General features: G+C 46.1%; 1 protein-coding gene across 1 annotated transcript in view; it reads left to right on the plus strand.

Moving 5' to 3' along the window:
• Positions 1-26,935, plus strand: part of LHFPL7 (LHFPL tetraspan subfamily member 7) — a 98,915-nt gene that overhangs the window by 30,316 nt on the left and 41,664 nt on the right. Inside the window, exon 2 of the mRNA XM_060685630.2 lies at positions 11,466-11,604. Coding sequence (XP_060541613.2) covers positions 11,466-11,604 — 139 coding nt within the window. The remainder of the gene's footprint in view (positions 1-11,465; positions 11,605-26,935) is intronic.

Genomic DNA, 26,935 nt, shown 5'->3' on the forward strand with positions numbered 1-26,935 from the left:
AGTGACAACCAAAGCTGGGGTCTCGTGAAGCAGAATGCAAAGCTTTGCTAATTTTGCACAGTTGTTCCACCTTTGAAACAGATTTTTTTTCCCTCCCCCCCCCCCCGTTTTCCCAGCGAGTTTTGATCTTGCAATGGCCTGGTTTTTCCTGCAAGGCAGGTGTTTCAAAGGAAAACAGGAGCTATTTTCGGCTCAAAAACATTTCTGGAATGCTGGCACGGCATCGAAAATAATTTTCAGGTTGCTCATATCTATGTTTTAAAAGTCTTTTGCTTCTCCAGTTCCCAGATGGGCTCGGTTTTTTTTTTCCAAACAGACAGCTCCAAATGCTTTTAAGAGATAGTCCTCAACGTACGACGGTAATGGAGTTCAAAATTCCCTTTGCTGTGCAAGGCAGTTGTTAAGTGAGCTTTGCCCTCCGTTTTGCCGCCTTTTTTCGCCGCCGTTGCGAAGCAAATCGCTACGGTCGTTAAGTGGATCAAGCAATCGTTAAGCGAATCTGGGCTCCCTGTTGTCTTTGCTAGTCTGAAAGGTCACAAAAGGTGATCACATGACCACAGGACACGGCCCTTGTCATAAATACAGGTAGTCCTCGACTTACGACCGTTTATTTACCGTAGCAACCATTCAAAGTTGCAAAGGCCTGGAAAAAAGTGACTTCGGGCTATTTTTTCATACTTATAAACCATGGCAGCATCCTTGTGATCACGTGATCAGAATTCAAAAGCTTGGCAACTGGCATGTACTTACGACTGTTGCAGTGTCCCAACTAACAAGGAAAGTCAATGGAGGAAGCCGGATTCACTTCAAAAAACCTGGTTACTAACTTCACAACTTGCGCCAATTCACTTAACAACGTGGCAAGAAGAGTCATAAAAACGGGGCAAAGCTCACTTAACCAATGTCGCGCTGGACAGCGGAGGTTTTGGGCTTCCTTGCGGTCGTAAGTCGAGGACTAGCTGTACATGCAGTTTCTTTCCCTTTCCTTTCCCTCCCCTTCCCTCCCGTCCCCCAGGGCCAGAATCCGTCTCTCAAGTGGATCAGAAAGGAAAGACAAAATTAATTAACTAATTAGGAGCCTGGTTTAGCTCAACAGACAGAAGCACTGTAATTTAACACCAGCTGTCTGCAATTAAAGTAAGATCGAATCTCGCCAGGCTCAAGGTTGACTCAGCCTTCCATCCTTTCTAAGGTAGGTAAAGTGAGGACCCAGTTTGTGGGGGCAATAAGCTGACTTTGTATAAATATACAAAAGTATGAAGGCTATTGCTTAATGCACTGTAAGCCGCCCTGAGTCTCCGGAGAAGGGCGGCATATAAATCAAATAAAAAATAAATAAAAATAAATAAATAAAAAATAAATACAGTGGTGGTCAAAATTGTGGAAACCTTTTGGGAAAAGTTGTATTTTTGAGGTTTGATGGCTAATAATACCACTTTTTTTTTTTTTTTTTTTTTTTGGAGTTTCAAGAGAATCCTATTCCACTGCTGGAATAGCCTGGGAATAACCCAGATCTTCACCCAATGGAAAATCTAGGGAGCCGACTAAAGAAACTGGTTAGTCAGAAGCGACCCAGCCATAAAACCCAGTTAATAGAAGCCATCATTCAATCTTGGTTTCACGTTATAACAGCTGCAGAACTCAATTCACTCCATGGGAAGACGTTGTAAGGCCGTCATTCAGGCTAAAAGTTACCCAACGAAGGATTAACTGACATGGGGATAATTTTTGAATATCTGGTTTTTTTCTATGGGGATCATTTTTGTATATCTCATTTTTTCATTTTTCTTCTTTATGCTGCAACTGCTATTCTAAGAGCAAATCCTTCCTAAAAGTTATTGCTTTACATTCTTGATTAAATTATCTTTCCATTGATATATAATTTTATGGTACTACTGCAAAAAAAAAAAGAAGTGGTGTTATTAGCTAGTTTTAGAAAATACACTTTTCCACAGTTTTGGCCAGTACTGTTTGTCGTTGGGTAAGGAAACGTCTGCGAGAAAATCACCAAGCTTAGAGAGCAACACCTTACAGTTGTCATAGTTTTCTTCCTCCTCTTCCTCCTCTTCCTCCTCTTCCTCCTCTTCCTCTTCCTCCTTTTCCTCCTCTACTCAACAGCCATGTTCCTAACCTAACAACGGCAGTGATTCGTTTAACAACCCTGGCAAGGAAGGTCGTAAAATGAGGCAAACTTCACTGAACATGTTTTATCAACATGTTTTGCTATGTTTTGCATAGCAACAAAAATGTGGGGCTTAGTCAATTGTGGTCATAAGTCGAGGACTACCTGTAATTTTACTTTATTGTTAAGGTGACATAAACAGAATCTTGTGAGGCTGAAAGTACGAATCTCCCGCCGTCTCTTTTTAGCACCTGGTTAGTTAGGACGGATCCTTTCTAAGTTTCTCCCTCTGTCCGTTGTTCAATTGTGGGTGTTCTGTCCCCGTCCCACACGCACACACACCAACAGACGTTCAATAGTTAAAGACCAAACCAACCGGCAAAATCCTTTTCCTTATGATAACGGAACTTGGCAACAACCTAGTGGCTGCCTTCCAAGAGTTTATTACTTACGAAGAGGAGAGATAACTTCTCCCCACTTCTGGTACATCAAAAGAAACAGCTCAATAATTACAGAGTCAATCAAGTCCAGAGATAATCCAGCAAAGTCTATAGCCAAAAGTCCGGCAATGCAGAATGGCGTGGAAGCTTTCAGCTTTGTTCGTCACAAGGTTTGACTGGCCACCACGCTCCCTTTTATACCCTGTGGGGTGTGGTCCAGTGACTCAGCCTAATCTCGGGCGTGCCTTTTCTTCTGTTGCGCGCGCTTATCTCTGCTACGCTGGCGTGGATCCAGCCAAGACTCATTACCCTCATCACTGTCCACCTGTGGCTGCGTGGACGTGCTTGGCCCCGGCCCTATCTCTTGCCCTTCGGCGGACACCGAAGGCATTGCCAGAGAGGAGGGTCCTGGAGAGGGAGGCCTTGCCAACTCCTCTCCTTCACTCTCGGAGTCCTCTCCTGCCGATGACACAGGCTCAGGTAACGGAGCCACAGTGGGGACTTCTTCCTTTTATCTGATCATTCCCTCAGGCTTCCTCTCTTCTTCCCCGTCTTCCAAGGCCAGTCTCACATCCCGTTGCCGACTGTCACTCAAAGTGCTGAATGGGCGGAGCTGAAGTAAGCAGTGGGTGGAGCTAAAGGGGATGGTCTTTTAAGCTTCGCGCCCACCTCTGCGATCGTGGGAATATTTTTCTCGCCGTGTCCTTTTGATGAATTCATCAAATTAATCAGCTTGTTCAGGTGGACTTGCTCAGCAACCATCTGTGAGTTTGGGATGAATTATATTCCACAAGAGAAAGGCGGCCCCAAAGATTCTCCAGCCCTCCAATTAGCACCATCTGGGCTTGTTGGAACTACAGTTCTAATCATCATCAGGCAGGAGAGGGATTTCACAGGGAGTCCTCGACTTACGACCACAATTTCTGTTGTAAAGGGAGACAAGTCATTTTTTTTTTCAGTCCTATAATTGTAATTTCAAATCAACAGTGAGTTCTAGTCGCACACCTTAGATGCGAAAGCTGGCTGGGGAACTGTGGACCAGTCACCAGGAGACAGTGAGTTCTAGTTCTGCCTTAGCCATGCAAGCCAGCGGGTGACTTTGGATCAATCACAAGGAAACAGGGAGTTCTAGTCCCACTTTAGGCATGAAAACCAGCTGGGTGACTTTGGGCCAATCACCAGGAGACGGTGAGTTCTAGTCCCGCCTTAGGCATGAAAGCTGGCTGGGTGACTTTGGGCCAATTACCAGGAGACGGTGAGTTCTAGTCCCGCCTTAGGCATGAAAGCCGGCTGGGTGACTTTGGGCCAATCACCAGGAGACTGTGAGTTCTAGTCCCGCCTTAGGCATGAAAGCTGGCTGGGTGACTTTGGGCCAATCACCAGGAGACGGTGAGTTCTAGTCCCGCCTTAGGCATGAAAGCTGGCTGGGTGACTTTGGGCCAATCGCCAGGAGACGGTGAGTTCTAGTCCTGCCTTAGGCATGAAAGCTGGCTGGGTGACTTTGGGCCAATCGCCAGGAGACTGTGAGTTCTAGTCCCGCCTTAGGCATGAAAGCTGGCTGGGTGACTTTGGGCCAATCACCAGGAGACGGTGAGTTCTAGTCCCGCCTTAGGCATGAAAGCCGGCTGGGTGACTTTGGGCCAATCGCCAGGAGACGGTGAGTTCTAGTCCTGCCTTAGGCATGAAAGCTAGTGAGTGACTTTGGATCAATCACCAGGAGACGGTGAGTTCTAGTCCTGCCTTAGGCCTGAAAGCTAGTTGGGTGACTTCAGGTCAATCACCAGGAGACTGTGAGTTCTAGTCCCGCCTTAGGCATGAAAGCTGGCTGGGTGACTTTGGACCAATCACCAGGAGACGGTGAGTTCTAGTCCCGCCTTAGGCATGAAACCTGGCGGGGTGCCTTCGGGCCGTTTACCAGGCGACCGTGAGTTCTAGTCTCAGTTTAGCCATCAAAGCCAGCTGGGTGACTTTGGTCCGAACACTCTTATCTCAGCTCAACGCACCTCACAGGTGGTTGTTGGGGGAGGAACGCAGGAGTAAGGTGTGTTAGATATGTTTTGATGCCATGAGTTATTTGCCCAAATAAATAAATAAGAAATGCTATGTCAGGCTCATGTCAAGCACCGTGCTAGTTGCTAGTTGGTTTCCGGGGAACGATTCAAGGAGCTGGTTTTCTGGCTGCTCCATTAGCTCCACCACATCTGTTTCCCCACATCTGCCAGAACTCCATTCTGTGCAAGAGAAATTCATCCCGCCACCGTTCAACGCTTCCTCCGCTCTCTCGTTTTTGCTGCCGGGAACTTCATCCAAATAGTTATTCGAAGATCCGATAGATAAAAACATCTGTCACGCTTAAAAAAAAAAAAAAAAAACCAGCGGCCAGAATTCGCCACGCAGCGGTTGGATGTTTTAAAAAAGTTCTTTAAAGCTTTCTGCCAACAGTAAAAAGGAAAAAAAAAAAGTGAAAAGGAAGAGAAAGTTAGCTAGGTTACTTGGCTTTAAAAATATACCCTGCTGCCTCTATACGAGCGCTAGAAAAATTAGCGTTTTTCAGTCTTGGCCGTTTTAAGATGCGTGAAACGATGAGATTTTTTTGCTGCTGTAGTTGCTACACATCTTTGTAAGGTTCCTCAGATTAAAAAAAAAACTCTGCTACTCCTTCGCAGCAGCTATAGTAACTCCCAAGGAGCCTGAGTGGCGTAGGAGGCTAATGCCTCCTACTAAGGCAGCATTTAACATCCAGCTGCCTGCAATTACTTCAAGTTCAAATCTCACCAGGCTCAAGGTCGACTCAGCCTTCCATCCTTTCTAAGGTAGGTAAAATGAGGACCCAGTTCGTGGGGGCAATAAGCTGACTTTGTATAAAATATACAAAAGGATGAAGGCTATTGCTTAACGCATTGTAAGCCGCCCTGAGTCTCCGGAGAAGGGCGGCATATAAAAATAAATAAAATAAATAAAAAATAAATAAATGTCTCATACCATCCACTGTTTTGTGCGTGTTTCTCCACGCACAACTGGTGGCTGTAGCTACTCCCAGACCCATGCTCCTTTCTCTCTTCCACTGTGATAGTATTGTAGGAAGTTAGCACCCACCCCTCTCCTAGGAAAGTGAGATATTTTAGGAAATATTAAAAGGACAGAATAAGGTAAAGGTTCCCCTCGCGCAAATGCGCTAGTTGTTCCTGACTCTAGGGGGCGCTGCTCATCTCCGTTTCAAAGCCGGAGAGCCAGCGCTGTCCGAAGACGTCTCCGTGGTCATGTGGCCGGCATGACTCAACGCCAAAGGCGCACGGAACGCTGTTACCTTCCCACCAAAGGTGGTTCCTATTTTTATTTATTTATTTATTTATTTATTTATTCATTCATTCATTCATTCATTCATTCATTCATTTATTCATTTATTTATTTATTTATTTATTTATTTATTTATTTATTTATTTAATCTAATTTTTATACCGCCCTTCTCCCGAAGGACTCAGGGCAGTGCACAGCCAAAGATAAAAACAAGTACATATATAAAATTTAAAAAACAATTTAAAAACATATTAAATCATTTGGCCCCGACATCATTAAAACAAAAAACAACCCATTAAAATTTTCTATTTGCATTTTTTACGTGCTTTCGAACTGCTAGGTTGGCAGAAGCTGAGATAAGTCACGGGAGCTCACCCCGTTACGCGGCACTCGGGATTCGAACCGCTGAACTGCCAACCTTTCGATCGACAAGCTCAGCGTCTTGGCCGCTGAGCCACCGCATCCCTCAAAAAAAAAAAAAAAAGGACAGAATATTTCCCCTTAAAAGGAAGGCAGAAACTCAGCGCCCCCCCCAAATCTTGGTCAATGGGTCATGAAGGCCTGGGCCAGGCTATTCTACATAACAAAGATCTACCTCCTTCAGGCAGAGCCATAGCAGGAATTGCCCATAGCCCTTTCATTACATCAACACCCAGCAAGAGTCAACCAAGCCCGGGACACAGACAACCTACAAAGTTACCCCTGCATGGCCCCAGGGGAGTCTAACACCCAATCAGAACACAAGCTCAAATTCAAAGCCCAACAGAGGGCATAAAACCCAAGCATCTCTTGGCATCTCCGCCCTTTTTTACCCAGGAATTCAAACCCATGTGGTCCTGTCCACCATTAAAAACCATCTTTCGCAAGCGGTCTCCGTGTTTCCGGTGTCTTTCTTCCCCACTTGGAACGGAACCCAGATGGACATTTCTTCCAACAGTATGTGAGAAAGATCTTGGGGGACCAGGCCAAGAGAGGATGCCAAGGGAAGGATTAGATAAGAGACAACTGAGCCCTCGGCTGCAGAATGGCTGGAGAAAGAGGCTCTGAGCTGGGTTGTTGTTTTCTTGCTGACGTTTCATTACCCAACATGGTAACCTCATCAGTGCTAGAAAGGAGAGGGGTTTCTGGCGAAGAGGAGGAGGAGGGGAACTGTGGTGTCCTTGGTGCCAATTTTGGTTGTTTTCTTATAGACATTTTATGACCCAACTAGGTAACCTCATCAGTGTTAGAAGGGAGGGGATTTGCAGAAGGGAGGAGAAGGAGAAGGGAAGAAGAGGAGGAGGAGGAGGAGGAGGAGGACTGAGGGGTCCTTGATGCTGTCTGGTTGTAGGTAACATTATCAGTACTAGAAGGGAGTGTGATTTGCAGAATGGAGGAGAAGGAGAAGGGAGGAGGAGGAGGAGGAGGAAGAGAGGAGGAAGACTGTTGTACCTTGGTACTCTCTGAGCTCGGTTATTTTCTTGCAGCCATTTCATGACCCGACAAGGGTCGTGTTCTCTTATCAGCTCCAATTCACCTTTCCAAAATCTGGTCTTCCCATTTTTTTTACCCATGAAACCCTAATCAAGCCTTTGGGGGGGGAAAAAAACCCCTGCCTTTTTACAACCCCGTAACCCCTATTTGAGGTACGTTCTGGGCGACTGGATGGAGCTGAGCATTTGCTGGCCGGATGCCCTTCCTGACGCCTACACAGAGTTCACAGCAGATATTTTCCAAACAGGTCGGATGTCCTCCTTTCTGCGGCCGTCGCCGCCTCGCCGGAAGTCCCATCCCGACTTGCGTTTCCCGACATCACCGGATATCTTCCCATTTTTTACCCATGAAACCCTAATTGACCCTTTGGGGGCAGGGGTGGGTTCTAAATTTTTTACTACCGGTTCTGTGGGCGTGGCTTATTTTGTGGGTGTGTCTTGGAGGTAATGTGACTAGGTGGGCGTGGCTAGCTGGTCAAAAACATTTCTGGAAGGTTCTTGCACTTACGACCAGTCCTCGCACTTACGACCCGACTCATTTGTTTGCTTTTAACACTGATCAGCTGTAGGGCGGCCCTTTGAAGCCCCGCAGCAAGAGTGTAAACAGGTTTTTTTCCCTCTAGTCATCAGCTGGGACTCAGGAGGCAGCAATAGATTGGGGGTGGGACCAAATAAAAGGTAAGAATAACGTGGGGGGTGGGTGGGAGGGCGGGGGGGGGGGAGAACTGGTTTGGTGACGTCATATCGTCACTGCTACCGGCTCAGCCGAATCGGACCGAACCGGGAGGAACCCACCACTGTTTGAGGGGGGAAAAACCCTTCCTTTTTACAACTCTGTGTAACCCCTATTTGGGGTAGATTCAGGGTAACTGGATGGAACTGAGCATTTCCTGGCTGGATGCCCTTCGTGACTCCTACATAGAGTTCACAGCACAGGTCAGACATCCTCCTTTCTGCGGGCGTCACCGCCTCGCCAGAAGACCCCGTCCCGGCCTTCCTTTCCCGACATCTTCGCCTCCTCGGCACCGGATGCCCATTTTTTTTAAAAAAAATGCACTCCATAACAGCGCGCACTCACTCACAGCTGCCGTTCCTTGGCAGCGGGACGCCCGTTGTCTCCGACGAAGCGTGTTTCTTTTTTAATTAAGAAGCATTTGGATGCGGCTGGTGGCGTTGGCAACAGCTCGTTTCGAGAGATCAGCCCAGGCAGCCAATTGCAACGGCGGCTTTAATGGGCGCTCGTGTTCTATCCTTAATCCCACCATGCATGTAATACATTTCCGATTATCGTCCTGCCAAGGCATCTTAATTACTCCGGGGAGCCAGCGACGGCTGAACCGTAGGCAATAGATTTCACAGGATGCTTAAGCCCTGGCAAGATCATCCGGCGGTGGGGGAAACTATCGTCTTCCTCGAGGCGCATATCCTGAATCTCCAAATACAGGTCGTCCTCGGGTTACGACCGCAAGGGAGCCCAACATTTCTCACTCTGTTGCCGAGCGAGAAATTTGTTACACGACCCGTTTTACGCCTTTTCTCGCCTTAGTCGTTAAGCGAATCACTGCGGTTGTTAAATTAGTAACCTGGTTATTAAGGAAATCTAGTTTCCCCCTTGACTTTGCTGTGCCAGAAGGTCGCAGAAGGGGATCCCGTGACACGGGGACGCTGCAAACCGGCATAAGGTTCCCACAAAGAAGAGGGAGTCAAGCTATTCTCCAAAGCACCTGAAGGCAGGACAAGAAGCAACGGGTGGAAACTAATCAGGGAGAGAAGCAACTTAGAACTAAGGAGAAATTCCCTGACAGTGAAGGCAATTAACCAGTGGAACTGCTCGCCACCAGAAGTTGTGAATGCTCCAACACTGAGAGTTTTTAAGAAGAGATTGGATAAACCATTTGTCTGAAATGGTGTAGGGTTTCCTCCCTAGGCAGGGGGTTGGACTAGAAGACCTCCAAGGTCCCTTCCAACTCTTGTTATTCTAAGGAGGAATTTCAGGACGGTGAGAACAATTCACCAGTGGAACAGCTTGCCACCAGAAGTTGTGGGTGCTCCATCACTCGAGGTTTTTAAAAAGAGATTGGACAGCTATTTGTCTGACATGGTATCGGATCTCCTGCTTAAGCTGAGGGTTGGGCTAGAAGACCTCCAAGATCCCTTCCAACTCAAGCAAGGTGGCATAGTTAGACTGGACAGTGTCAGCAATGGTAAAGGGTCTCCTGCTTGAGCAGGGGGTTGGACTAGATGACCTACGAGGTCCCTTCCAACTCTGTTATTCTGTAGATAGGCTGCTACATGAATGTGACTCCAGCTAATTATTATTTCCAGCTAAAAGATCTGCATTGGTTGCCCCTCTGATGCTAAATCCAATTCAAAGTCTTGCTATTTGCGTTTAAAACTCGTAACAATTCAATATTTATTCTATTCTATTCTATTCTATTCTATTCTATTCTATTCTATTCTATTCCATTCCATTCCATTCCATTCCATTCCATTCCATTCCATTCTTCATTCCTCTATTCTGTTCTGTTCTGTTCTGTTCTGTTCTGTTCTGTTCTATTCTATTCTATTCTATTCTATTCTATTCTATTCTATTCTATTCTATTTCAATTCTATTTCTATTCCATTCCATTCATTTTCTCTATTCTATTCTATTCTATTCTATTCTATTCTATTCTATTCTATTCTATTCCATTCCATTCCATTCCATTCCATTCCATTCCATTCCATTCTTCATTCCTCTATTCTGTTCTGTTCTGTTCTGTTCTGTTCTGTTCTGTTCTATTCTATTCTATTCTATTCTATTCTATTCTATTCTATTCTATTCTATTCTATTCTATTCTATTTCAATTCTATTTCTATTCCATTCCATTCATTTTCTCTATTCTATTCTATTCTATTCTATTCTATTCTATTCTATTCTATTCTATTCTATTCTATTCTATTCTATTCTATTCTATTCCTACTCCTACTCCTACTCCTACTCCTACTCCTACTCCTACTCCTACCCTGTTTCTCCCAAAATAAGACATCCCCTGATAATAAGCCCAATCAGGCTTTTGAGTGCATGGCAATAAGGCCAAGCGCTTATTTCTGTAGTACAGCCTGTAGTACAGTGGACTAAAGCACTGTAATTTAACACCAGCTGTCTGCAATTACTGCAAGTTCGAATCTCACCAGGCTCAAGGTCGACTCAGCCTTCCATCCTTTCAAAGGCAGGTGAAATGAGGACCCAGATTGTGGGGGCAATAAGCTGACTTTGTATAAATATACAAAAAGTATGACGGCTATTGCTTAACCGCTTTGTAAGCCCGTCGTGAGTCTCCGGAGAAGGGCGGCATATAAATTAAAAAGCAAAAAAAAAGCAAAATTTCAGGGTTCAAAAAAATATAATAAGACACAGGGTCTTCTTTTCGGGGAGACACGATACTCCTATTCCTATTCCTATGTTCTATTCCAGGGGTCTCCACCCTTGGCAACTTTAAGCCTGGCGGAAGTCTGGGAGTTGAAGTCTGTAAGCCTTAAAGTTGCCAAGGTTGGAGACCCCTATTCTAGTCTGTTCTAATCTTAGTTGCTCTTCTTCGCTAAGATTGGTTGCTAAACTAAGAGTCATCTTAAAACTTCAGCTCCTGACACACATCTAAAGGGCTTGAGGTAAATAGCAAATAAAGAATAATGTACAAAGAGTTACTTAATCCAATGAATTTACCCAAGGACAGTAGTAACTCTCCCATTAGCAACTCTGAGCACTTAAGAAAAGTTGTGTGGCTAAGATAATTTTGTAAACTAAGATTAATGCTTTAAGTAATTAGATGAACTTATTATCCAGTGTATGTAACCATAGAAGGAAAATCGGATGTATGATCTCATGATTAACCATATATGGAAAATGTATGATCTCACTGAATCCTTTGTCTTAGAAATGTATAAAAACCATTGTATCAGAGTTCTTTCTTTGTTCAAAGCTTCAGGTACAAATCTGGCTCTGAACCTTGCGCAATAAAACTGTCTCTGGCTAACCCAGGAATGTTGTTTAGTCCTTCCATTCCACTACAGGCTGGGGATGATGCGACCTTTTTGGGCTCCTTGTGTTCACAGGACAGTCTATAACCAAAGTTCTACCTCTTTTATTTGCAGACCAGTGCCGTGTTGTGTGTGGGCGGTTGTGCCCTTTTGGCTTTCAGCGCCCTGCTGGCAGTCATCGTCCTGTTCCTTCCCAGCGGACACTGTGAGAGACGGCTCTGCACCCTGGCTGGGTACATTCAGACAGCGGCCGGTAAGTGGCTCACAATCCTGGTTTGATTGAAGGAATTTGCTAGGTGTCTCCGATCTCCTCTACTGCAACTAATCCTGATCGGTATTTTTTCAAAGGTGTCTGCTTTAAGAGCGACGGACTTCAACTCCCAGAATTCCCCCGGCTAGTTCAGGTCCACCCATCTTAAAGCATGCTGGCTGGGGGATTCTGGGAGTGGAAGTCCAGCCATTTTAAAGTAGGCTGACCTATTCTATTCTATTCTATTCTATTCTATTCTATTCTATTCTATTCTATTCTATTCTATTCTATTCTATTTCCTATCCTATCCTATCCTATCCTATCCTATCCTATCCTATCCTATCCTCTATTCTATTCTATTCTATTCTATTCTATTCTATTCTATTCTATTCTATTCTATTCTATTCTATTCTATTCTATTCTCCTCTCCTCTCCTCTCCTCTCCTCTATTCTATTCTATTCTATTCTACTCTACTCTACTCTATTCCCCATTCCCTATTCTATTCTATTCTATTCTATTTCCTATCCTATCCTATCCTCTATTCTATTCTATTCTATTCTATTCTATTCTATTCTATTCTATTCTATTCTACTTTACTCTACTCTACTTTACTCTACTCTATTCCCCATTCCCTATTCTATTCTATTCTATTCTATTTTCTATCCTATCCTATCTTGTCCTATCCCATCCCATCCCATCCCATCCCATCCCATCCCATCCCATCCCATCCCATCCCATCCCATCCCATTCCATTCCATTCCATTCTATTCTATTCTATTCTATTTTCTATCCTATCCTCTATTCTATTTTATTCTATTCTATTCTATTCTCTATCCTCTCCTCTCCTCTCCTCTATTCTATTCTAATCTATTTTCTATCCTATCCTATCCTATCCTATTAATTTCTCTTCCCTTCCCTTCCATTCCGTGCAATCCTTAACAATGTTGTGATGCCCCCTCTTGCAACCGTCCTGCCAGATGTCCCATCCTCGAGGCAATTTCACTGTTGTGTTTCCAGGTAGCGGCTGTCACAACTTGTCACCAGGCTATTGTGTGGCTCCACAACCCCTGGGCTCTGCTTGCGTCAGTGGTTCCTTCCTGCTATGAAATGCTCTGCAGGAATCATCCTTCCTGGCTGATGACTAACAGCTGCCCTCGATACAGGGAGTCCTCCACTTACGACCACAGTCGTTAAGCGAACAGCTGCCAGTTGTTAAGATGGTGACACGGTTGTTTTTATTTCGGGTACAGATTGGTTCACCAAATCAATTAGTCCTTCCATAGCATCCCGTCTTAAAGCAGGCGACAGGTAGTCCTCGAATTACGACTCCCGTGAAGCCCCACGTTTCCGTCGCTAAGCAAGGCAAGAGCAATCGTACAGGCAGTCCTCGACTTACGACCACAACGGAGCCCGAAAGCGAGACATTTGTTACGTGGGTTTTGCCCCGTTTTACAATCTTCCTTTCCACTGTCGTTAAGCGGACCACTGGTCGCTTAATCACACGGTTGTTAAGTGAATCTGACTTTCCCGTTGACTTCGCTTGGTCAGAAGGTCGCAAAAGGGGATCACATGACCCCAGGACACGCCAACCGTCGTAAACCGGAGTCAGTTGTCAAGCATCTCATGACCATGGGGATGCTGCAATGGCCATAAGTCTGAAAAATGCCCCTAAGTCACTTTTTTCAGTGTAACTTGGAACGGTCACTAAGTGTAACCGTTGTAAGTCGAGGACTACCTGTATTTAGACTTATATCCCGCTTTATAGCACTCTGAGTGGTTTAAAAATGTCAGCCTCTTACCCCCAACAATCTCGGTCCTCATTTACTGACCTTGGGAGGACGGAAGGCTGAGTCAATCTTGAGCCGGTTAGGATCGAACTTCCTGGCTGTGGGCAGAGTCAGCCTGCATTGCTGCACTCTAACCACTGCACCACCAAGGCAGTCGTTAAATGAGTTTGGCCCCGTTTTTACGATGGTTTTTCTCACTGTCGTTCAACAAATCACTGCAGTTAACATTATACACGTGGTCCTGGACATACGACCTCAACTGAGCCCAACATCCCTGTTGTTAAGCGAGACATTTGTTAAAGGGAGTTTTGCCCCCATGTTACGACATTTCTTGCCACAGCTGTTAAGTGAATCACTGCAGTTTCTAAATGAGTTCAATGGTCGTTAAGTAAATCTGGCTTCCCGCACTGACTTCGTTTGTCAGAAGGTCGCAAAAAGGGGATCGCATGACCCCTTTTTGCGTCCAACCGTCATAAATATGAGTCAGTTGCCAAGTGTCCGAATTCAGATTGGGTGATCATGGGGAGGCTGCAAAAAAACGGACATAAGTCACTTTTTTCAGTGCCGTGGTAACTTCGAACGGTCATTAAACATGAACGGTTGTAAGTTGAGGACTACGTGCAATTGAGTTGGAAGGGACTTTGGAGGTCTTCTAGTCCAACCCCCTGCTCAAGCAGAAGACCCTATACCAGCGAGGGCACACAAAGCCATCTGTCCGGGCATGCCAGCCGTCACCCCAGCCCAGCTCGACTCTGCATACGTACAAGCCTCCCGCCAGCCAGCTGATCTTTGGGTCTCTGCCATGCATGTGCGTGGGTGGGGCGCATGGGGGGATATGTGTGCGCATGAGCGGGGTGGCGGGGCGGATGTGTGCGGGGGGGGTGCAGGTTTGTGCAGGAGGCTTTCCAGGCCCAAAACTGGGTGCAGGGGGGGCCTCGCACGGTGCCCTTGCCCCAGTGGTGGGTTCCTCCCGGTTCGGTCCGGTTCGGCCGAGCCGGTAGCGGTGCCGATATGACGTCACCGAACCGGTTCTCCGCGCCCCGCCCTCCCACCCCCCCCACGTTATTCTTACCTTTTATTTGGCCCCACCCCCAAGCTTTTGCTGCCTCCTGAGTCCCAGCTGATGACTAGAGGGGAAAAAACTGTTGAAACTCTTGCCGCGGGGCTTCAAAGGGCCGCCCGACAGCTGATCAGTGTTAAAAGCAAACAAATGAGTCGGGTTGTAAGTGCGAGGACTGGTCGTAAGTGCAAGGACTTTCCAGAAATGACTCTGACCAGCTAGCCACGCCCACCTAGTCACATGACCTCCAAGCCACACCCACAAAATAAGCCACACCCACAGAACCGGTAGTAAAAAAAATTTAGAACCCACCCCTGCCCTGCACCCTGTTTTCGCTTCCAGGTTGGTGCAGGAAGCTTTCCAGGCCCAAAATGGGGCGCAGGGGTCGTCCGTATTGCATTTTGGGGGTTCTGGAAGGCACACTTTGCACACTCGGCACCAAAAAGGTTAACCCTCACTGCCCTATACCATTTCAGACCAATGGCTGTCCAATCTGTTCTTAACAGGGGTGCTATTCAGCAGGTTCTGACAGGTTCTGGAGAACCGGTAGCGGAAATTTTGAGCAGTTCGGCGAACTGGTAGCGGAAATTTTGAGCAATTCGGCGGACCGGTAGCGGAAATTTTGAGTAGTTCGGTGAACCGGTAGTGGAAAATTTGACTAGTTCGGAGAACCGGTGGCGGAAATTTTGAGTAGTTCAGAGAACCGGTAGTGGAAATTTTGACTAGTTTGGCGAACTGGTAGCGGAAATTTTGAATAGTTCAGAGAACTGGTAGCAGAAATGTTGAGTAGTTCCCAGAACCGGTAGCGGAAATTTTGAGTAGTTCGGCGAACCGGTAACAGAAATTTTAAGTGGTTCGCAGAACTAATAGCAGAAATTTTGAGTAGTTTGGTGAACCGGTAGCGGAAATTTTGAGCAGTTCGGAGAATCGGTAGCGGAAATTTTGAGTAGTTTGGAGAACCCGTAGCAGAAATTTTGAGTAGTTCGGAGAACCGGTAGCAGAAATGTTGAGTAGTTCCCAGAACCGGTAGCGGCAATTTTGAGTAGTATGGAGAACCAGTAGCAGAAGTTTTGAGTAGTTCGGTGAGCCAGTAGCAGAAATTTTGAGTACTTCGGCAAACTGGTAGCGGAAATTTTGAGCACTTCGGAGAACCTGTAGTGGAAATTTCAAATAGTTCGGAGAACCGGCAAATAACCACCTCTGGCTGGCCCCAGAGTGGGGTGGGAATGGATTTTGCAGTATCCTTCCCCCCAGGAGTGGGGAGGGAATGGAGATTTTGCAATATCCTTCCCCAGGAGTGGGGAGGGAATGGGGATTTTGCAGTATCCTTCCCCAGGAGTGGGGAGGGAATGGGGATTTTGCAATATCCTTCCCCAGGAGTGGGGAGGGAATGGGGATTTTGCAGTATCCATCCCCAGGAGTGGGGAGGGAATGGGGATTTTGCAATATTCTTCCCCCAGGAATGGGATGGGAATGGGGGTTTTGCAGTATCCTTCCCCTGCCATGCCCACCAGGCCACACCACTCCCACCAAGCCACGGCCACAGAACCGGTAGTAAAAAAAAATTGAATTCCACCACTGCTTCTTAAAAACCTCCAGTGATGAAGCATGCACAACTTCTGGAGGCAGTTGTTAAGTGAACTGTGCCGTCGTTAAGCGAATCCCCATTGACTTTGCTTGATGGATGCCGGCTGGGAAGGTCAACAAATGGGGAATCACGTCAATCTGTCATAAATCTGCGTAGAAAAAAACTGAAATTGCCTTGTCCAGATCAGGACGCTGTCTGCATTTTGCCATTGTCTGCATAATGTTGATTTTAATTGGTTTAGGGAGCTTGGAGAAAAAAGTGGACATCCCATTTTATTTTATTTTTTTAAAAAAACGGATGGAAATAATCGAAGATCCTCCAGGATCCCAAGAGAATTTTCATCCGAGATCTCTGTGAAAAGGTTAATTAACAATTACACCCTCCTCATTTTTGTTTTAATTAAATTCTGCCCGTCTGGAAGACTTTTTTTTTCGTGCAATATTTGAAAACGGGCGAATGGGGTTAACAACCTTACAATTCTTCAGGTTGCAGGAATTCAACCTTACCATGATTCACTTAGCGACCGCTCAAAGTGATAACAGCCCTGAGCAAAAGTGACTTACGACCATTTTTCACACACCGACGCCCGTTGCAGCATCCCCCTCCCCCGCGGTCACGTGATCCAAATTCGGACGCTTGGCGGACTGACTCACATTTATGACGGTTGCAGTGCCCCGGGGTTCATGTGATCCCCTCTTGCGACCTTCCGACTGAGCAAAATCTATGGGGAAGCCAGATTCGTTCAACAACCCCGTTCCTGACTTAAGGACTGCAGCGATTCGCTTAACGACTGCGGCAAGGAAGGCCGTAAAACGGGGCAAAACACACTTAGCCATGGTCTTGCTTAGCGATGGAGATTTTGGGCTCAGTTGCGGTCATAAATCGAGGAGTATCTGTATATATTCTCGTGGTTCTTTGTAAAAGTGTATTTTGGGTCCTTCCCTCTTTTCTTTCCTTGGACATCTGGCAGGGAAAGAGGGAAAAACTCCCTTAGCAATTGTCGTTCTTAGCGACGGAGATTTTGGGCTCACTTGCGGTCGTAAATCGAGGAGTATCTGTATATATTCTCGTGGTTCTTTGCAGAGTGTATTTTGGGTCCTTCCCTCTTTTCTTTCCTTGGACATCTGGCAGGGAGGGAGGAAAAACTCCCTTAGCAATTGTCTTGCTTAGCGACGGAGATTTTGGGCTCAATTACGGTCGTAAATCGAGGAGTATCTGTATATATTCTCGTAGTTCTTTGTAAAAGTGTATTTTGGGTCCTTCCCTCTTTTCTTTCCTTGGACATCTGGCAGGGAGGGAGGAAAAACTCCCTTAGCAATTGTCTTGCTTAGCGACGGAGATTTTGGGCTCAATTACGGTCGTAAATCGAGGAGTATCTGTATATATTCTCGTAGTTCTTTGTAAAAGTGTATTTTGGGTCCTTCCCTCTTTTCTTTCCTTGGACATCTGGCAGGGAGGGAGGAAAAATTCCCTTAGCAATTGTCTTGCTTAGTGACAGAGATTTTGGGCTCAGTTGAGGTCGTAAGTCGAGGAGTATCTTATATATTCTTGTGGTTCTTTGTAAAAGTGTATTTTGGGTCCTTCCCTCTTTTCTTTCCTTGGACATCTGGCAGGGAAAGAGGGAAAAACTCACTTAGCAATTGTCGTTCTTAGCGACGGAGATTTTGGGCTCAGTTGCGGTCGTAAGTCGAGGAGTATCTGTATATACTGTATTCTCGTGGTTCTTTGCAAACTGTGTTTTGGATCCTTCCCTCTTTTCTTTCCTTGGACATCTGGCAGGGAGGGAGGAAAAACTCCCTTAGCAATTGTCTTGCTTAGCGACGGAGATTTTGGGCTCAGTTGCGGTCGTAAATCGAGGAGTATCTGTATATATTCTCGTGGTTCTTTGCAAAGTGTATTTTGGGTTTTTCCCCCTTTTCTTTCCTTGGACATCTGGCAGGGAAAGAGAGAAAAACTCCCTTAGCAATTGTCATTCTTAGCGACGGAGATTTTGGGCTCAGTTGCGGTCGTAAATCGAGGAGTATCTGTATATATTCTCGTAGTTCTTTGTAAAAGTGTATTTTGGATCCTTCCCTCTTTTCTTTCCTTGGACATCTGGCAGGGAGGGAGGAAAAACTCCCTTAGCAATTGTCTTGCTTAGCGACGGAGATTTTGGGCTCAATTACGGTCGTAAATCAAGGAGTATCTGTATATATTCTCGTAGTTCTTTGTAAAAGTGTATTTTGGGTCCTTCCCTCTTTTCTTTCCTTGGACATCTGGCAGGGAAAGAGGGAAAAACTCCCTTAGCAATTGTCGTTCTTAGCGACGGAGATTTTGGGCTCAGTTGCGGTCGTAAATCGAGGAGTATCTGTATATATTCTCGTAGTTCTTTGTAAAAGTGTATTTTGGGTCCTTCCCTCTTTTCTTTCCTTGGACATCTGGCAGGGAGGGAGGAAAAACTCCCTTAGCAATTGTCTTGCTTAGCGACGGAGATTTTGGGCTCAATTACGGTCGTAAATCGAGGAGTATCTGTATATATTCTCGTGGTTCTTTGTAAAAGTGTATTTTGGGTCCTTCCCTCTTTTCTTTCCTTGGACATCTGGCAGGGAGGGAGGAAAAACAGAAGCCTTTTTCTTCCTGTTTTCTTCCCGAAATAATTTTCTTGCAGGCTTCGTTCCAAAAAAATGCAAACGGGGACTAAAATTAGTTTGACGGAAGAAAAGAAAGGCGCCTGGTTCTGAAAAAGGCGCCTGGTTTCCTAACGACAAAAAAAAAACCACACCCCTCTTTCTTGGTCCCTATTTTTAAAAATTACAGCTAGTTTTCGACTTAATTACTGTTCATTTAGTGCCGGTCAAAGTTACGGCACTGAAAAAAATGACTTAGGACCATTTTTCACACTTATGACCGTTGCAGCAGTATTTATGACGGTCGCCGTGTCCCGGGGTCACGTGATCCCTTCTTGCGACCTTCCGGCAAGCAAAATCATATGGGGAGGACAGACTCATTTAACAACTGTTTTCCTAATTGAAGAACTGCAGTGGTTCACTTAACGACTGTGGCAAGAACGGTCGTAAAATGGGACATAACTCACGTAGCCACTGTCTTGCTTTGCCAGATTCACTTAACAACCGTATTACTAACTTAACAGCTGCAGTGCTTCACTTAACAACTGTGTTACTAACTTAACAGCTGCAGTGATTCACTTAACAACCGTGGCAAGAAAGGTCGTAAAACGGGGCAAAATTCACTTTTTTAAAAAAATTTGATTTATATGCTGCCTTTCTCTGGAGACTCAGGGCGGCTTACAATGCGTTAAGCAATAGCCTTCATCCTTTTTGTATATTTATACAAAGTCAGCGTATTGCCCCCACAACTGGGTCCTCAATTTAAGAAACATTAAGAAATGTTTCACTTAGCAACAAAAATGTTAGACTCATTTGGGGTCATAAATTGAGGACTAACTGTACTTTGAATTAAACTTTTTTTCCCCCTCAAACTTGGCAGGTTTGAAGCTGGGGGGATTCTGGTGTTGAAGTCCACAGAGTTTGAAAAAAAAAATCCCTCATTTACAGATTACAGATTACCAGAGTTGGAAGGGATCTTGTAGGTCATCTAGTCTGACCCCTCCAACTTCATTTAAATGAAGTCCTTTATAGATAGTCCTCGACTTATGACCTTTGCTTTTAGCGGCCATTCAAAGTGACAGCAGCACGGAAAAAAGAGATTTGGGACCAGTCCTCACACTTACGACGCTTGCATTATCCCCCACAATCCCCTGATCCAAATTTGGGCCCTTGGTAACCGGTTCACGTTTACAACGACGGAAGGATCCTGGGATCCTTCGCGGGATCGGCGACCTTCCCAAGTCAGTGGCGGCGCCGGATTCGCTTAACGACCGCGGGATTCACTTCCCAATGGCTGTGATTCGCTTAACAACCGGGACCAAAAAAACGGTTGTCAGATCGAGGACTCGCTTAACAAGCGCCTCGCTTAGCAACGGAAGGCCTCCGTTGTTGGCCGTAAGTCGAGGACTGCCTATAATTCATGTTTGGAAAATAATTTTTGGAATATAATTTTGGGGAATTTTAGGAAAATTCCCCAAAATTGAGGAAAATTATGAATTTTGGAAAAATTTGTTCTGTTATTCTCGGAAAAAGCTGAATAAGTGATTTTGTCCTGCAAAGGCTGTTGCACGCTCGGTTTATTTGAGCCAACGAGACAGATGTGCAGGCTGTGGCCTCGAGTGAGCTAATCCCACTCCAGATGTGTCTGGGCCGCTGCCCATCCCAGCACATCTGGAGGTGCGTCTTCCGAGCAGCTGGCCTTTTGTGGTGCACCACACCGGATAACAACGGGGTGTGCTCCTTTGTGTAAGATCGGTGCCAGAGGTGGGTTGTTGGGCTTCTGGGCTTCGAAGAAATGTGTCGTGATAATTCAGGTAGAAGTAATTCTAATTTTAATCTTGCGCCAGCTGCTTCCGATTCAGGCGCCATTCTCTGATCTTTGTTTGTTTGTTATTTGTATCTCGCCTTTATTGTTTTTACCAATAAATCAAGGTGGCGAATATATCCAGCACATCTTCTTCCTCCACCTATTTGCAACACAACAACAATCCTGTGAGGTTGGTTGGGTGGAAAGAGGAGGACTGGGACAAAGTCACCCAGCTGGCTTTCGTGCCTAAAGCGGGACTAGAACTCACCGTCGTCTGGTGATTGGCCCAAAGTCACCCAGTCAGCTTTCATGCCTAAGGCGGGACTAGAACTCACCGTCTCCTGGTGATTGGCCCAAAGACACCTAGTCAGCTTTCATGCCTAAAGCGGGACTAGAACTCACCGTCTCCTGGTGATTGGCCCAAAGACACCTAGTCAGCTTTCATGCCTAAGGCGGGACTAGAACTCACCGTCTCCTGGTGATTGGCCCAAAGTCACCCAGCCGGCTTTCATGCCTAAGGCGGGACTAGAACTCACCGTCTCCTGGTGATTGGCCCAAAGACACCCAGTCAGCTTTCATGGCTAAGGCGGGACTAGAACTCACTGTCTCCTGGTGATTGGCCCAAAGTCACCCAGTCAGCTTTCATGCCTAAGGCGGGACTAGAACTCACCGTCTCCTGGTGATTGGCCTAAAGTCACCCAGTCAGCTTTCATGCCTAAGGCGGGACTAGAACTCACCGTCTCCTGGTGATTAGCCTAAAGTCACCCAGCCGGCTTTCATGCCTAAGGCAGGACTAGAACTCACCGTCTCCTGGTGATTGGCCCAAAGTCACCCAGTCAGCTTTCATGCCTAAGGCGGGACTAGAACTCACCGTCTCCTGGTGATTAGCCTAAAGTTACCCAGCCGGCTTTCGTGCCTAAGGCGGGACTAGAACTCACCGTCTCCTGGTGATTGGCCCAAAGTCACCCAGTCAGCTTTCATGCCTAAGGCAGGACTAGAACTCACCGTCTCCTGGTGATTAGCCTAAAGTTACCCAGCCGGCTTTCGTGCCTAAGGCGGGACTAGAACTCACAGTCTCCTGGTGATTAGCCTAAAGACACCCAGCTGTTTTTTATGCCTAGGACGGGACGAAATTTGAATTTTGATCGCACGATCCTGGGGACGCTAAAACGGTCCTATAGGTGAAAAAACGTTCCTAATCCTTTTCTTTTTAGCGTCGCCGTAACGACAAACGGTCACTAAACGAACCGTTGCACGTCGAAGACTACCTTTATCCAATTTTTTTTTTATTTTTATTTTTTTAAAACGCTGGTCCGGATCTTCCTCTCCTGGGCTTCCTTCGGTGTTTTGCAAATGAGAAACCCGCAGCTCCTTTTTGGGCTTGGTGACCTTGGCAAGAAATCGCTGCGCCAGCCAATAAAACCCGACAAACTCCGTTGCCTTCCGATAGGGGGATATAAAAACTATAATTACTTTCGGGAATGAGTTATGAGTCACGGGAAGTGTGTGGGGGGGGGGCTTCTTTCTCCCCTCCCTCTTTCCACCACCCCCCCTCCTCTACTCCTGTTTTTGTTTGATTGAATTATCCAGAGGTGGGTTTGCAAAGAGCGGTTAGCAGATGGCTGGCTGTGGCCAGGCAATTAATAGGTTGAAATATACAGCCTCCGTCGGGGGAGCCTCGGTGCTGGGTGCGGATCCTACTGCCCTGCTTTCTCCCAGGGAGCTTGGTTTGACTTTATGGGGAGGGCCAGGAAAAGCAATCGTGTATGTTTTAATATAAATTATATCCGTGCACTTATGTATTTTATATTTTTAACGGGCGGTTTTTATTGTTTGTGAGCCGCCCTGAGTCCTCGGAGATAGGGCGGCATATGAATGTCATTCAATAAATAAATAAATAAATAAATAAATAAATAAATAAATAAATAAATAAATAAATAAATAAATAAATGTGTGTTAAATAATGGTTAAAAGTGAGTTAAAATGTCACCAAGTATTATCTATGTAAATAGTTAAAACACTGCACATCCGATACAAATTGAAAATCTGTATTATGTTTATGTTGTTCTATGTTATTGTTTGAATGTTTGTTTGTTTTTTCTTCTTATTTCTCTTTTGTTTTTGTTTTTTTTAAAAACCTTAATAAAGTTTAATGAAATAAATAAATAAATAAATAAATAAAGTGTGTGTGAAAGCATACACAAGAAAGCAACCAAGCTCAGAAAGCACCAAGAACCCCACAGTCATCCTCCTCTTCTTCCTCCTCCTCCTCCTCCTCCTCCCCTTAAACCCCCCTCCCTTCTAGCACTGATGATGTTAACTAGTTGGGTCATGAAACGTTTGCAAGAAAACAACGAAGCTCAGAGGAACACCACATATCCCATAGTCGTCGTCCTCCTCCTCCTCCTCCTCCTCCTCCTCCTCCTCCTCCTCCTCCTCCTCCTCCTCCTCCTCCTCCCCTTAAATCCCCCTCCCTTCTGGCACTGATGTTGTTACCTAGTTGGGTCATGAAACGTTTGCAAGAAAACAACGAAGCTCAGAGGAACACCACATATCCCATAGTCGTCGTCGTCCTCCTCCTCCTCCTCCTCTTCCTCCTCCTCCTCCTCCTCCTCCTCCTCCTCCTCCTCCTCTCCGCCACCCCCCCTCCCTTCTGGCACTGATGTTGTTACCTAGTTGGGTCATGAAACGTTTGCAAGAAAACAACGAAGCTCAGAGGAACACCACATATCCCATAGTCGTCGTCGTCCTCCTCCTCCTCCTCCTCCTCCTCTCCGCCAACCGCACTCCCTTCTGGCATTGATAACGTTACCTAGTTTGTTAATGAAATGTCTGCAAGAAAAGCTCAGAGAACACCAAGGAGCCTGAAGCCTTCCTATCTAGTGTTTTTTTTTTTTTATCTCTCTCTGCATCTATTATTCAAAAGCAGGAATTGCGTCTTCATAACAAAAGAAGCATTTTCACTCCAGCAGTGACGGATGGTGGTTGGCACTGAGTCACACTTCTCTCTCTCTCTCCCTCTCTCTCTCTCTCTCTTTTTGCAGAATAAATGGATATTTTTTTTTTGTTTCTTGCCCAAACCAACAGGCACCAAAGAGCGAGTTGGTGAAAAAGGCCCCTTCCCCAACCTGGTGCCCTCTGGAAGCTCTCAGGGTAACACCTCCAGATCTCTAGCCAACGTAGCCGAAATGCGATTTTACTTTTATTTATTCAACCGATTTATAGAGCTGCCCATCAGACAAATGGGACTCGGGGTGGGGTACGATGGAAAGAGAAGCAATCCATAAAATGGACAACATTGAAAACATCACAGAATTTTAAAAAAGGCATCTTTAGGGTTAAAATAGGAGGGGAGGGTTACGTCCAACATTTCTTAAGAGCATCTTAATTGTGGGTACTTCATCCCTGGAGGTTTTTAAGAAGAGATTGGACAGCCATTTGTCTGAAATGATGTAGGATCTCCTTCCTTCCTCCCTCCCTCCCTTCCTTCCTTCCTTCCTTCCTTCCTTCCTTCCTTCCTTCCTTCCCTCCCTCCTTCCTTCCCCTTCCTTCCTTCCTTCCCCTCCCTTCCTTCCTTCCCCTTCCTTCCTTCCCTTCTTCCTTCCTGCCTGCCTTCCTTCCTTCCTTCCTTCCCCTTCCTTCCTTCCCTCCTTCCTTCCTTCCCTTCTTCCTTCCTTCCCCTTCCTTCCTTCCCTCCCCTTCCTTCCTTCCTTCCCTCCTTCCTTCCTTCCCCTTCCTTCCTTCCCTCCTTCCTTCCCTTCTTCCTTCCTTCCCCTTCCTTCCTTCCCTCCCCTTCCTTCCTTCCTTCCCCTTCCTTCCTTCCCCTTCCTTCCTTCCCTCCTTCCTTCCTTCCCCTTCCTTCCTTCCCCTTCCTTCCTTCCCTCCCCTTCCTTCCTTCCTTCCCCTTCCTTCCTGCCTGCCTTTCTTCCTTCCTTCCCCTACCTACCTTCCTTCCCCTTCCTTCCTTCTCCTTCCTTCCTTCCTCCCTCCCTCCCTCCCTCCCTTCCTCCCTTCCTTCCTTCTCCATCACTGGAGGTTTTTAAGAAGAGATTTGAAAACAAAAATTCATTTGAAATGATGTAGGGTCTCCTGCTTGGGCAGGGGGTTGGACTAGATGACCTCCAAGGTCCCTTCCAACTCAATTGCAGGTAGTCCTTGACTTACAACAGTCCATGTAGTGACTGTTGGAACTTACACAGCATTGAAAAAAGTGACACTTGTTTATCCGAAGGTCGCAAAAGGGGATCACATAACCTGGGGACACTGCGACCGTCATAATATGAGTCGCTTGTCTGAATGTTGATCATGTGACCCACGGGGATTTTGCAGTGGTCATAAGTGAGAAAAAATGGTTGTAAATCACTTTTTTCAGTGCCATTGTAACGTCAAACGGTTGTAAGTCCAGGACACCCTCGCTGCAGTTGTTAAATGATTTGATTTATTGATAAATAAATGAATGAAAAGGCGAGCAAGGAAAATTACAGGTAGTCTTCGACTTACGACCACAATTGAGCCCAACATTTCTGTTGTTGCTGTGCAAGGCGGTCGTTAAGTGAGCTTTGCCCCGTTTTATGACCTTTTCTGCCACTTCGTTGTTAAGTGAATCACTGCAGTTATTAAGTTAGTACCACAGTCGTTAAATGAATCTGATTTCCCCATTGACTTGACATGTTTGCGGGGGGGGTCACAAAAGGAGATCTCCTGACCCCGGGACGCTGCAACCGTCATAAATATGAAGCATTTGAATTTTGATCACCTGACCACGTGACCACGGGGATGCCGTAGGTCGTAAGTGTGAAAAACTGGCCATAAGTCACTTTTTTCAGGGCCGTTGTGTCTTTGAACCAGTGTTTCTCAACCTTCGTAGCTTGAAGAGGGGAGGACTTCAACTCCCAGAATCCCCCAACCAGCAGCACTGGCTGGGGGATTCTGGGAGTTGAAGTCCACCCCTCTTCAAGCTTCCAAGGTTGAGAAACACTGCTTTGAACCGTCACTAAACAGAATGTTGTAAGTCGAGGTCTACCTATATTTATATCGAGCAGCTCTGGCAACAATTAAGGAAGCTGTTGCATGGGCGGGACAGATCGTCATCAAAACATGGTCACTAAACAAATGTTTGTAAGTCAAGGACTACCTGTATTTTTTTTTTTTTACCTGCTTGGAAAGAAATAATCAGGTGGGTTTGGAGAAGAGAAAGAAACGCAGGTGTTTCGGCCCCTCCCTCACCACGGGCCCCGTTTTGCAAATTGCATTCTCAACCACGGTTTATTTCAAGGATGCGCTCCGGAAATTTTGTTTTTATCATCTTTGTTGGAGGCCATTAGCTAAAAAGGCTTCAGGGAGCTTTTGCACAGCTGGCACTGGATTTGCTCGTTGGGTGGGATATTAATTGAGCTATTTGGCTGCCAGGATGATGGGAAGATTCAGTTTCTGCGGTGGCAGCTGGCTCAGAGCTGCCTTTCTCAGCCCCTCAGGAGCTTTAAGAGGGGAGGGCTTCCACTCCCAGAATCCCCCAACCCGCATGCTTTAAGATGGGTGGACTTCCACTCCCAGAATTCCCCAGCCAGCAATGCTTTAAGAGGGGTGGACTTCCACTCCCAGAATCCCCCAGCCAGCCATGCTTTAAGAGGGGTGGACTTCCACTCCCAGAATCCCCCAGCCAGCCATGCTTTAAGAGGGGTGGGCTTCCACTCCCAGAATCCCCCAGCCAGCCATGCTTTAAGAGGGGTGGACTTCCACTCCCAGAATCCCCCAGCCAGCCATGCTTTAAGATGGATGGACTTCCACTCCCAGAATTCCCCAGCCAGCAATGCTTTAAGAGGGGTGGACTTCCACTCCCAGAATTCCCCAGCCAGCAATGCTTTAAGAGGGGTGGACTTCCACTCCCAGAATCCCCCAGCCAGCCATGCTTTAAGAGGGGTGGGCTTCCACTCCCAGAATCCCCCAGCCAGCATGCTTTAAGAGGGGTGGGCTTCCACTCCCAGAATCCCCCAGCCAGCCATGCTTTAAGAGGGGTGGACTTCCACTCCCAGAATCCCCCAGCCAGCCTGCTTTAAGAGGGGTGGGCTTCCACTCCCAGAATTCCCCACCTAGCATGCTTTAAGAGGGGTGGGCTTCCACTCCCAGAATCCCCCAGCCAGCCTGCTTTAAGAGGGGAGGACTTCCACTCCCAGAATTCCCCACCTAGCATGCTTAAAATGGGTGGACTTCAATTCCCAGAATTCCCTAGCTAGCCATGCTTTAAGAGGAGTGGAAGAGAAGCTTCGTGCTTCTAGCTGCCGAAAACACCAGCCTGAAGATGACTAATGAGACTTCGTCGAAACGTTGCCAAGACACCTCCAATTTTACGCGGGAGAAAACCCGAATAACCAAAGACCTACATACAAACACCTCAGAAAATAAATAATTTTTATTTTATTGTATATTTTATTTTTATTTTATTGTATATTTTATTTTTATTTTATTTTATATATATATCGTGTTTC

The sequence above is a fragment of the Pantherophis guttatus genome, chromosome 1, assembly GCF_059756535.1.
Source record: "Pantherophis guttatus breed Tessera chromosome 1, ASM5975653v1, whole genome shotgun sequence".
Classification (NCBI taxonomy): Eukaryota; Metazoa; Chordata; class Lepidosauria; order Squamata; family Colubridae; genus Pantherophis; species Pantherophis guttatus.